The sequence below is a fragment of the Crassostrea angulata genome, chromosome 10 (genome assembly GCF_025612915.1).
Source record: "Crassostrea angulata isolate pt1a10 chromosome 10, ASM2561291v2, whole genome shotgun sequence".
Lineage (NCBI taxonomy): Eukaryota > Metazoa > Mollusca > Bivalvia > Ostreida > Ostreidae > Magallana > Magallana angulata.
Window position 1 is genome coordinate 14,537,942 of NC_069120.1, and position 13,995 is coordinate 14,551,936.

Genomic DNA, 13,995 nt, shown 5'->3' on the forward strand with positions numbered 1-13,995 from the left:
GCTGGAAATGCGAATAGTGACACGATGCAGTTGTTGCTTCCATGGATAGAAATCACTAGAAAATTTACTGGAATTGATATATAAACCTAAAATTGAGAGCGAGTGTACAGAGTACCTTTAACGTGGTTCCAATACCTAATAAAAGCATATGTCATGTTAATAAATAAATTCGATAGATAGAAGACATTTGCTCTGAAGGGAAGTTAAAGCTGGGTTCTTATGTCAATGGCTTTATTATAAAGCTACGTTCATGACTTCTTGAAAAGACCTCGACAAACTGATCGCACATTAAATTATCCAATATACTACTCCATCGATTAAAAAAAGATTAATTAGATACTTTATGAAAAAAATTGATAATTAAATGTAAAATATATCATAGTGGCGAATTTATATAGAGTACTAAATTACAAAATTCTACCAGAACGCCAAAGATTTAGAATTGACGTCGCTAGCGTGCGGCGACTATCCTTACCTCACGCTCTACAAAGTATATTAACTTAAGAAATATTTATAATAATGCATTAACATTTTCAAGTCTGAATTGAATTATTGTCATTACCTGGAATCCGGCGATTGCTTCTTCGTAAAATAGTACCACTTCTTTGTAGACGTCAATGCCGGATGTTCCATCATCTAGGGTAAGGTTTAACAAGTACGTGCCGTACCCATCCGTCACAAACGATGGCAGCAGAGTATACTCGATTGTCTTTAGGTTTGGGTCTTTGGTCGCACTAGAAGTGTCGAAAGTAGTCCCAGTATCCAAACTGGCAGCAAAAGTATAGGTTGCCGTGTCCGTGGATTCATACTCCAATTTTAGAATGCTCGACCCCCCATCTTGTAGTTGTACCAGGTTTGTTTCGCCGGGTGCTACCTCGAATGCTGTAGCAGCTAAAATAAAAACACGCAAAATTTTAAGTTTTTGAAAAAAAACACCTTTAAAACGCACGCAGACTAATGGCAGACGAGTTGATTTATAATTAAATCTGATCAAGCGGTAATAATCTGAAAAGCTCCTTTTTGTTGTAAATAATTTGTTGGTCTTGCTTTATACTATTGCTAATGAAAAATTATTCTAGCACATAGTAGTTTGTAATAGAGTATTGTTTGTGAAACGTTTGGCCTAATCTAATGCTCATTTTTTAAATCTTGCTTATGAAGGTAGTATGCCGCGCAAGATCTGTGTGAACAACAAATCGTTTTTTAAAAAGATGACCGTTTACAGTATAAATACAAGTACTTTTGGCTAAAATTTTACGATACTTCTTATAGCTTATTGACCTAGAAAATAAGTCATATCGTTCGTATTGCTTAAATTAAAATAAAGAAAGAAAAATGTAAAAATTTTAAGGGTTCGTAACTTAAATGATATTTAAGTCTAAAAGGCAGTGTTTCAGTAGGAATTACATTCATTCTTAGGATGAAGATTGTATCTAAAAGAGCGCTTAGCGAGAATACATTACTCACAATCAAAGTGCGCAAAAGAATTAATTTAAGTATAGTCTATGTATTGTTTATTGAGAAATTAAATTGGCAAATACTTGAAATTTTAGCATTGAATATTTATTGTTATAAATATGCATCATTAAAACAGCAAAATTGATATCAACATATAATACGTGTATGAAATTTTTATTAATGGATATAATGAATATCGACGGTTTTCAGTCGATTGTTATGGTAAGAAATAAGGTTTTCCAAGAAGTATTCATGTAATGAAAGATTTGCGTGGGCTACTGTATATGTTATCAACACTGCTCAAAGCGAAAGTTCATTAAATCGATAACCTTGATTTGATATACATTTCATCAATTAATATTTAAAACATCGTCATAAATGTAACTCACCTCTTCAAATTCTTATCAACATCAATATATAGTAATCTAAATATTCTAAATACTTGTTTAGTATTCTAAAATATTATTAATATAATGACGTAAGAAAACATTATTAACGTTCTTAACGTTCAATAATATTCTTATTGTTCTATACTTAACGTTCAATAATATTCTTATTGTTCTATACTTAACGTTCAATAATATTCTTATTGTTCTATACTTAACGTTCAATAATATTCTTATTGTTCTTTACTTCTTCGATTACAGTTTAGATTTTTAACTGCAAAATGTTCGGTTTACATCTCGTGTCTGCGGTATTTACTTTCAAAATAAAGTAACACAATTAAAATAAATGCAGCATTGGCATGCATATTTATGCAAATATACACTAAATTCATGTCACCTTTAAGTTAAAGTTTTTATGTTACAGGCAATACACCCAGGTAGACAAAAATCATTCACCAAGAGTTTGTGAAAGATAATGATAATTTGCACAAACGACAATTTTGTGAAAGATAATGTTAATTTGCACAAACTCCAATTTAGTAATTATTATGAAAAATCATACTTTTTCATGAAAAAAAAATGAAACCTGACTTAATAAGTATTTCTTTTATCAAGCATATATTCATTTGACAAGTTGTAGCTTATCGTAGAACTTCTCTGGAATTGTAAATTTGTTTCCAATGTGATGATTTCTTAACTAATTTAAGGTACTATCATGAGAGATACATTTCAGGTGACGCAATCTTTCACGATCTCATTGCCCGTTTATATATACAAAAAAGTATACGTTCTGATAAGATTGTACACAAAAAAATAAATCCCCGATTGGATCTCTATTTGATCAAAATACACGACACGAGTCCCTGAGTTAGAATGCTTGTATAAATGCATATACGTTCAAATATGCTACGATACTTTAATCGCGAACCAATATGCTCTGGTCCGATACGACATGAATACAAAATGTATGCTCACGGTTCTTAATTCAAAATGTGCTTACGATTTGGCATGGTAATAATAAATGATAACGATTTGTCACTAAAAGATGATTAAAAGATTTTTTTTCGACAGAAGTTCTTTACAATTAACACAATTGCCATAGACATGACCTTAAGATATGGTGACATTTGACACGAGTACTAGATTACTCTATGACCAAGACCGCAATTTTAATCGCATCGTGAAAGGTGATAGTGGGGAAAACTTAAACGCTTAAACTAGATTTTAATCAAATTAAAATAATAATGATAATAATAATAATGATAATAATTAACAACAATATATCGATTTTAAAATCCATATAATTTTTTTTTAAAAATATACCCCTACGGATCCCCAAGTGTGCAACATTTTAATAAGTTTGCGCATGATGGTTTATCGATACAATCAATATCGTTTGCTTTTAACACATCTTGACGCCTAATCTATTATTTAACGCATAATGATATTATTTATGCTTTATTTGTGTTTTTCGTGAACTCCAATATTGCGGTCTTTTTAGTGAGATATCTTTTAGTACGTGGGTATTTATTTTTCTAAGAACACATACATTTATAATGAATGCCTTTACGAAAAGCGCATGATTTTCTCTGTATAAGAAAGGCTTCAATTCCATGTATTAAAAATTGATGCCCGTAAGCTATTATTGAATATTATCTGATAAGTAATTATTGAAAAATAAATTGAAAACTTACTTTCATTTCCGATAAACTAGCCCGAAATGGCAAAAATGAGAGTAATGTTGTAGACACGCTTCGGCGGATCCAAGTCAGTAGGAGTTCACATTAAAATATATGCTTGCAATGAAATCATATTGAATGATTACGTAAAGAGTGAATATATTTACTAAGAACTTTTAAGGGTATACATAGAAATTAAGATGTGACAAATGTTGAATAAATAAATTGATCCAATTCGTCTCTAGAATGCATGGTTTTAGTTTTGATGGATAGAACTTTCCAGAGCAGGGTAACCAATGAATGAACGTCTTGGCGGAAAATGTAAAGCTGGTTAATTATTGGGCAGTTACTGTGGATATGACAACTTTGGATTAAGATATGCAAATAATTATGGTTATACTAACGTTTTTAGAAAATATACATTTTTTTATACCGCTTTAGATTGGAGGTAAACCTTATACACTGTTCATGAACAGATGTGTTTACAACGTTAACTCTACGTCTGTGTGAATAATGTAGGCAAAAAACAGACAAGTTAAATGAAAGAGAGGGGGGGCAGTCTTTATCTGAAATTCTTATTTGAAACAGTAATAAAAGTTAAAGTGAGATCAGACCTAAAGAAAATTAGAAAAGAGATACGGCACACTATACACCTCTCCCTGATTTGAAATTATGTAAAAAAGTTTGTAAATTTTTTTTCCAGTCAGCTGCATAAAAAAATAAAGGCCACGTACAGAAAGCATTGTATCATATTAATTTATAAAGTGTGTATTCCCGCGCTTGCGCGACATATAATCTGGTCCTTCCTTTTAAAAATGTATCGTTTCTGTTGCAGACAAATAAACACTGTTTAGACGGGCAAACTATAATTTTTTTTTCATAACCTTTGGTGTGAATACAAACATTCAATTAATTTGCCTTTCACAAATAATGAAATCAATACGCCGATTAAGCAACTAAATTCTATGGTCCAAAATCTGGAGAGGGGATATAAAACACATATATTTTCGTCAATTGGTGACTTTGCATTTCCCTTTGTACACATACTTTGAAATGGTTCAATTGCAGCTGACATTCTCAAACACATACATATATTGATTACAATTCAAACCACTAATGATTGAAACTAAGACTTAGTACTGAAAAATTCGTTATTCTTTTCAAACTAAAACAACATTTCACTGGGCATTGTATCTCTGTCGGTTATCATCATCATCATCATCGTTGTCATTATTATTATCATTATAATAATTTTTATCCTTCTCATCATCATAATCGTTATCATCAATGGGTACTGATTCTGAATCCTGTTTTTGTAAATCATTCGGTACTGATATTATCCGAAATACGCTTAAATACATTTTGCTTTAAAAAAAATCAGTCCTAACATTTTTTTAACCAGAACCGTTAAGCAGCTGGCAATTCATTAATTTATCATTAAATCTATTCTCTTCACTGGTATACGCACCTATTTCTACTGATTGATTTCTTCAACATTATAGTGTTTCTCAATAACAGTTACGTGATTATTAGTTATTAATGACAGTGCCAACCAGGCTAACAACTAAAGTATCCCAAAAGGACTTCAAATTTCTTTTCTCAGATATTCAAACCTTTTAGAAAAAGTTTTAGACAATGATCGATTTTTTCTATAGTCGGGTTTATCTGGTAAAACTATATGCATGACTAAATATATTTTATCTTTTTAGTGCAAATTTCAATACTATTGAAATAGAATAATTTTTTTGGTATGGAAATACAGTACTTTAGTCTCATTACATTGTTTGGTTTTTTTATTTACTATATTTTGCAGCATGTTGTATCTAAAATGGCAGTATTATAAAAAATCTTCGAACATGATATCGATAAATCATATTTAACATAATAATGTGATTAACTGTAAGTTAATTATACTGATACTTATCTTATTTATCGAATTATGCTAAATTTTCTGTTTAGTATGTACTTGCTACCCGTAAAACTATATAGATACCTGTCACTATGAGAATGTTGTCGTTCTTGAATTTCATATAAATATAAGTATATAGAAGACAAAGACAATAAATATATATTGAATAATATATTATGCATACTAAAAATAAACAATTTTTGATTTCAACTGTCAATTTTTGATTCATACTTGATTTTTTAAGTTAACATATGAATGAAAAATGTTTTAGAATCATTTTAAGTGCTTTGTCTTTTTTTATGATAAACCTTTCAATTCTTATGACATCTTGAAGCTATTTTTTCCCGCCACGAACTAAGTAAAATTAATTCGACCTTTTTAGCCATAAGAGTTCCTACAGAATAAAACATGCGTACTAGCAAGAATAATGGTATGCCTGCTGTTTTCACTGTCGATGAATTAAAGTTGTCCGCAAATACAAACAAAATTATTGCAGAATTAAACGGTTACCATGACCAATTGTTAAAAAAAATCAATTTCTGGTTTTCATATCTCAAAATGTTTTAAAATGTTACAGATTTGTACGCATATGCTTTGCTTTGCTGAACATGAGATTACTGTAATGTACGAAAAACATTCTGTTTCTTCTTGTCCTGTAACATAAGGCAATGGTTACATTTGTAACCACCATTCATTAAGCGCTGTTTCTGTATATATCTAAAGATATTTCAAACAATTCGATTAAAAAATGCAATTCATTAAATGAATTTGCTGATTTAAATAAGCAAGCAGTTGACTTTTTCATTGCGTTATTGAGAAAAAAATGTGCATTCAAAATATTAATTCATACATGCACACGTAGCACATTCCTGTTCTAACGAGTTTGATTGCAGTTTAAGTTGATAGTTTTGAACCAGTTTGTTTTCAAAACGAAAGTTTTAAAAATACTGGAAACCTACATGTATCAATTTCATTTATAAAGTTTTACTTTTCAATTCAGAAAGATTTACAAATAATTTAATGTATGTTATTGAATGGGTAATGATATATAACGTACGATCAAAACAAATTATTTAGATGATTCTAAATCATGCATATTATTTTTTTTTTCAAATTGAGATGATAAAGGTTAATCTCAAGTCAGTTTCAGACCATCTTATAGAAATGTATGAAATATTTACAACAGAAAAAATACCTTTGGGAATGTAATACGCGATGTTCTTGAAAAGGAAAATATGATAATGAATATAATAAAACAAAAATACAAAATTACCTGATGATGTTCGACGAATTATACACACAAATATTAAACACGCCAAAATCTGTCTTTGCATATTAGCTGCCCAGTGTCCGTAATGTGTTAACATCAATTCTGATATTTAGTCCATAATATAATAAGTTTGAAGCGTCCGTTTGCTCCCTTTGGTCTCTGTGTTTAAAATTCAGTTTACGATCATTAAAAGATATTTAAATTGTATATCAATATCCTTTCCTAATTGGTGTGTCGCTTTCACTGGTTGGAAATGACGAGAAGCGTCAGGTGCGCGAAAGCTTGTCAACACTGAGCAGCTTTTCAGTAGTTTAAAGGAATCAATATTGATTTATTCTTCGGGGTGAATTCACGCATCGTGGGGCTAAGTGATGATATACACCTAACATACCACTGGTAATAAATTCATTTGAATCGACAGGAGTGAAGTTTTCGAGAAAAGTAATCAATATTTCCTCATGAATAAAATTCAATCAAACTTAGTCGGTTTTGGCGATATTAGAGTGATTGAGTAACATATCTACTTTGCTGAAAGTTATTTAAAAGTGAAAAACAATAAAAACATGGCGCCTCCAAATATAGATTTTTCTTTAATAACCGCTCTTATAAACCCCAATTAAATATTTCTATTCTACAAATTATGCAAGTAATGAAAACTATTCATATTCAAAAAACAGATAAGCATCCTTAGAGAATAAAAAAAATCTCGCAATGACTTCTTCAAATGTGTACATTTAAAAGTTGTGGGGTTTTTTTTAATGTCTACTGTAGATAAATTAAGTTTCAATTCTTATGGTTAAGTCGTTATGTATTTTAATTTTATAATAAAAGGAAAAGCTTACAACTAACTATTGCAAAAAGAGAGACTAGCTGTCGCAATCCCCGACGACATATCGGAAAACTCTTCACTCATAGATTTGAGAACGAAAAAGCGATGCATACTAATGTTTTCCAATTTATAGATTACTTATTCGTGTTTGAGAAATCGTCTAAAATTATCAGTTTGAAATTGATTCATAAATAAATTAATCAGTTGCTGCGCCAACATAAGGTATCACCTTACTTTGCTATAGAATTTTAATTTGCTCATCAAAGTTCTAACATAGATGGAGAATATAATCGATGATATTGGTTTAAAAATGTTATGATCCTATTTTTATTTTCCTGAAAGATTTTATCTCAATTTGGTCACATTCAATGGACATTGATCTTGTTTGATTACGTGTACCTTATTTATAGTTTCCACTGTGGAAGGCCGTACACCATAAAAAGTAATGTAAATTATTTTTTATAACAAAAACAGTTCAAACATCTTATACAACCGATGATCATCGATACCTTTTAAATCTCTCTGGTTATGTTTAATTCATTTAATGATTTTTATACAAATTGTTGATTAGCCAAAAAATCCATTAAATACAAAAGGCTGTGGGAAAACAATTAGCAGTAACTTGCTTGCTGTGGTAAATTTTGTTGTCCAATCGTCTTAAAAAGTGAAATTGTACATAAATTGTTTTTATAGGATAGAACTGTCATTAGAGCTGTCTGAATATCATGTATACCAGAATTAAAAGTAAAACAATATGTATGGATAGCTTTTGTTAAAAGATATATATATAGTATTCATGTAATAAATCTAATAATAATAATCAAAGTATTGATTAACGATAATTTATGTTGTTTTTAATTGTTTGTAGAAAGCAAAGCCAATGCAATATCCCAACGGTCCTTGAAAATCTAGTTTTAATTAAAGAGGTTAAAAATACGAGCCTTTTTTTTTTTTTTTTTTTTTTAATTTTTACAACGTCGTCAAAATGTGTGTATTTCGCCATTATTTGTTTAAGGATAGAAATATACCCTTCGTAATAATTTGTGAAATTGGAAATACGACAATTTTTGTGTAATAATATAATAATAATAATATAATAATAATATAATATAAATAAGTAAATCATAGATCAGGGTAATGAAAACTGTGCACAGGAAAAAAATAATAATATTAAAAATAATAAAAATCTTAAAAATTACCGTTTGTACACTGAACCAAAGTTCAAAGTGTTCACCCAATACAATGAATTCATGATATGAAATAAACACATGTTTGTCTTGCCGTTGGGGTGACTGATTTCCATCTATACTCTGTCCCGAGTTTTTGCTTCGACCACTTTTTGCTTGATATTTCAATAATAGTAAATACCTTTGTGCTCAAACTAGGTTTATCCACTAATATGAAAAATGTCCAGATTATCTGTTTTGAAACGCCCCCTCTACTGCTTCAGGTTTCAATACACATCCCAAAATTGAAAGTCTACGGAGATTTTGCATTGCATCAGCCATTAATAAGCCCGGATGATAACGTTGAAAAATTGCGCGAGGTATCCCGAGTACTTCCGAATGGAGAAAAGATGTAAACATTTCCCATTATGAATCTCCGTAAAAAAATTGTTTTCGTTCCTGTGAAATTTTATGAGTGAAAAGGGATAATTGTTCAATGAAGATATCTTGGATATATTCCCTTTCATCGATTTCAATTGTATTTCTTTCACAGATATTTGAATTTTTTTAATTAAAAATCATCAAAAATTGATGGAAGCAATAACTCGGGACAGACTATAACTCTCAAGTGGTTGAGAACGATGTATCTTGCCTGACCCCACTTTGCGAACTGAGACCTGGGATTTTGCCGGATATCATTAACACTTCTGGTTTTGTCAAGTTTATTGCTAGAGCTTTCGGATTGTTTTTTGGTTGTAGAATGAAATGACAATACACTTGAAGCATTGGAAAATTATGTAAAAATGGCCTTTTTTATATTGATTGCCAAATATTTTAAACAATATCGAGGCCGGAATGATTACTAGTAGATTTAAAGTGAGTACTGTAGTAACAACCCGTCGAATTTGCTAATTGACCATTTGAATTTGAATTTAACATTAATAAATATGAAAAATAAGTTGAAGAACTGATATAAGTTTGAATGCCGTTGCTTATTTTTAAAGGAAAACCTTTAGAGTTCACGAGTAAGGTCCAGCTGATGCAGGTTTTCTATCGACCTTATATCTCCTCGATGATAAGTCCCACTGACGTGTAATATGATTAATGGCCGTCCATTTACATAGAAATTATTTTGATATCTTAAATTATTTCAGAATTACTATGTGTGACGTCTCCATTTTGTCTCTTACAATCATGATTTTTTAACTTGAATATGAAACAGTACCTTGTTATGTCATGATAATTCAGGAACCTTACTATACTGAATGTGCTTTATTTCTTCTGTTAGGTAAGTGTTTCGCTTTGTATATCACATTTAGAATATTTTTATTTATGTTTTTAAACAGAATTGAGGACATAACAGGGCCATGAAGCACCAAACTGTCTTGTAGAAGAAAAGCAGGAAATACTTCGACTTCACTTTATTGATTTTTCTGGGTTAATATTTTCCTTTCTCATTTTAGACTGAGATAAATTCCAATAGAAAATTTAGATTGTCTACTAAAGTTTGGATACTGTTTTGAATGGCTAAAACTTTGATAAGAAATTTAAAGGACTGTCTATTTTCTTAGAACAACCAGGCACTTTGTCGAATTGTCTACTACTCCTCGCTGTTAAATACTTTTTCCCCATCATGCATTTAATTGATTCCCATCGTTATAGTAGCTGGCTTCACTCAAACTTCCTTTATTGTGAACGTATTCATCTGATAATTCGTAGTGAAGGGAAATTAGTCAAATAAAAGGGGGGAAAAATGATTACCGATATTCTATTGAAAATGCCTTTAACTCATCGTATTCAATGTCATCAATCTATTTTGTTTAACGATGAATAAACAGCAGTTTAAGTGCATGATGCTTATGAGACTATACAGTAAAACGAAACATTTTTCAATGTTCATTATTTATTCGGTTAACGTATCTTATTTTTTAAAGATATACATTAACTTTACACATGTTAATCGATGTCATAAAATGAAAGGAACACATTTTTATTGCTATTTGAGTAATACATTCATTAGGCCTGTAAGCAGTTTATCTCTACTATTGTCCGTAGGATTTTTTATTACTTTTTTTTCTGTGTCACTTGTTAAGCATTTCTATGGTGTTTTTCCACCTCATCAGCTGTCATGCTGTATCTGTTGTACTCTTTGAGTTGAATTTGTAGCGATTGAGCTCTGATTGAATAAGGTACTTTTATTCTTTTCGATTTCTGCTGTGGAAATTTCAGTTATCTTTCTGAAATATTTAGACGTTTCATGGAACGCATGTACAAATCTGAAAAAAAATTCTTACGTTTGATTTTTTTTAATTTATCAGACATGAACAATAAAATGATTAAAACTAGACAGTTATCCATATATATTGGTAAACTAATTCATTAAAATGTTAAGTTGCTATTTTGAGCTTTATAACCAAATCGTTTGGGAAGGAAATATGAACAAAGTACTGAAAGTACTGAAAACGCGCTAATATAGCTTGGTTCTAAAGGAGATTTACTTTGTGCAAGTTTAGTTAGAAATGAGACTTATTGACATAATGTTAATTAATATTAATTGAAAGTATACAATGCCAGAAGGGTCAAACTGGCGTTGAAGTTGTACTCATCCAAATTTATCCTTATTCAATTTAATTTTGATTAAAAAAGATTTGGTCAAAATTACGTTTCCTTTAGATATACATATATATTATGATTTATCATATACACTAAAGTTAATTTAAATCAAAGCTGAACACGACTTGTAAATGGACACTTGCCTGAATCATGATATATGAAAGCCTTTGATTTTGTTACACTTTATTTCACATCTGGACTTCGTGTGCGACGTGTTAAATACGTTTGTTTTTCTAATGTGCACTTTTATACTGTTGCTGTACGTGCATTTTCTTTATAATGTATTGCATTGACCATTATAATTGATATTTTCAATCTTCTTGTGCACAATTTAAACTTTATCATCACTACTTAATAGTAATTATCAATCGATAAAAGACTTTTCTTATTGTTTACATCGATGAAGGAAAAGTCACGTGTTTTAAGAGAGGTTCACATACAAACCCTGAATTGATTTCTCTGGTCAATAATTGGTTTATATAAACAAGCATTAGACCTGACTATTTACCTTCTTATTTGTATTTATATACCTCCAGCCAACATTTAGGTACACCCGCACTTTACCAAATAAAAAAAAACCACACAAACCATTATTATTGTCCTGAATTTTTGGGCACGTTATTAGTTCCTTAATGTCAAGCGTATGTTTTGATTTTAATATCATAACATTAATCTATAGTTCATACCTTGGTCACATAGATCAATGCTGCTGTACAGTTTGCTTTGGATCAACGTGTAGTTTTATGGTCTTTGCAAACATCTGTTTACTATGGTAGAAATAGTTTGTACTATTTCACTCGATCAGTGTTTATAACTTTCAGATACCAAGTGAAAATATCCATCATCTCAATATATAATATCGGACTGTAAATATTTTTCAGCATTGCTATGTTGATCAAGAAAGTGATAACAAAACTTATTGATATGCATTTGATTAAAGTACAAGTTAAGTGCGATAAGTTACATAGTATTTTTTTAATTATCCTATTCCGAATACAAATATATTTTAAACAAACATGTACTAAGTTCGCCAGATCGACTCTATACGCTTTGGCAATATGCCAAAATACGAGAGAGAGAGAGAGAGAGAGAGAGAGAGAGAGAGAGAGAGAGAGAGAGAGGTTGTTTCGTTATTTATGGTTTTACAGTTATAATATACCCTACTAACTTCATGGCCCTTCTATTCATATGAAACACGATTTCAAAAACGATTCACGGCGATTAAGCTTTTTTCAAAAAACGACATAATCCTTTAATTTTAAGGTTGTATAAGACACCGTTATATTGTGACGCATTTACTATCAAAACGAAAATAAAAGCAAAAATAGCATTATAAATGTTTTCTTTCCCCAAGAGTAACCTAATAGCGAAGAGCAACGAGTTAGAGTGTTAACTACGAATTTTATAAATTTTACTTTCAAAAAATTGTTCAACAGTTTTTTTAGTCAAATAATGTAAAATGTTCAAAGCACGATCTAAAACTTTTCATTTTAATGTATATGAAAAGTGCAAACGTTAAAAAAAAATCTGCATAAATAGAGTTATGCCTGTAATTGAATGGAGCAGTTGGGAAAATGAAGAAAAAAATGATATATGAATTAAAGCATAATACTTTTATAAAAGTATAAATGCATACTTAGATGTCTTGCTCGGTCAACTGACGTGGGAACAACATCTGCCATAGTTCTATATCGTTACAGTATTCTGCTCGCCTGAATAAATATGGAAACGTGTACTGTGTTCCTAACCTGTCGATAAGTCATCAATGGGTACATTTGTCTTTTATGTTTTAATCTATTTTTTTGCATTCAAAGAAGTTGGGAAGGATTCCAACTCTTTCATGTTGACAACAATAAGCTAAGAAAAAAAATAACATGACCTCACGCGGCTTGTTTAAATATACTCAGCCAAAATTGTTCGTGTTTGTGTATTCGGCAAATTAGATTAATGATTTTATCCGAAAAAATTCAATATGCATACTTTGGTAAATGATTTGTAGGATAGTGCGTCAATTAAGAATAAGAGAAATTCGTGTTTCTTTTATGATCGACAATTTTTTTTTCATTTCTTGACTATGATGATAAATTTATATACTCTGCGCTCACCAAATTTTAATTTGATGAACATTTTCCAATTAACTTTAATGTAACTGATATTCCAAAGGATACACGTCGTAATTTCGATATGATTTTATTCTCCAAACTGGCAGTTACAGGAATCTAAATTATGTATATATCTCAAAAGACAACACTAGTGATAACGGTTATTCCAAAGAGTCATAATTTTTCAAGTTATGAAGTATTGTTTGGTATTTAAATGAAATTCCTAATTATGGAGATTAATGAAGTCTTAAAATAGTCTCGATCATCCATCCCTCTTTAATTCTCAGTTCCAAAATGAAAAGCTGATGAAAAATTACGTATATGTACTTAATGAAATGGAAAATGTTTGTATTGGTACCATAAAAGATATCGAGATTTGGAATATTGTTTATAGATAAAATGTTTGATTAGTGTCAATCTGCTAAGCAAAGGAAATGTATATAAACACATGTTTACTTGTTACTTGACATGCATTCAGAAAATTTCAATTTGAAAAAAAATTCTGGAAGTGATAAAAAATACAGGTGACATTTAAGCAAATAAGGATACTGTAGCGTCATAAACTAAAAAAAGACCAAAATAT

The 13,995-nt window shown here is 30.1% G+C and overlaps 1 protein-coding gene across 2 annotated transcripts in view; it reads right to left on the minus strand.

Moving 5' to 3' along the window:
* LOC128165124 (uncharacterized) overlaps nt 1–6,959 on the minus strand; it is a 29,488-nt gene extending 22,529 nt beyond the window's left edge. The window contains exons 1-2 of one of the 2 annotated variants that reach the window (XM_052829339.1): nt 6,706–6,959; nt 563–891 (exon numbers count right to left, since the gene is read on the minus strand). In XM_052829339.1, the coding sequence (XP_052685299.1) occupies nt 563–891; nt 6,706–6,799 (423 nt within the window). In that variant the 5' untranslated portion in view covers nt 6,800–6,959. The remainder of the gene's footprint in view (nt 1–562; nt 892–6,705) is intronic. The other variant, XM_052829340.1, reaches the window with a different exon arrangement.
* Between the last annotated feature and the right edge of the window lie 7,036 nt (nt 6,960–13,995).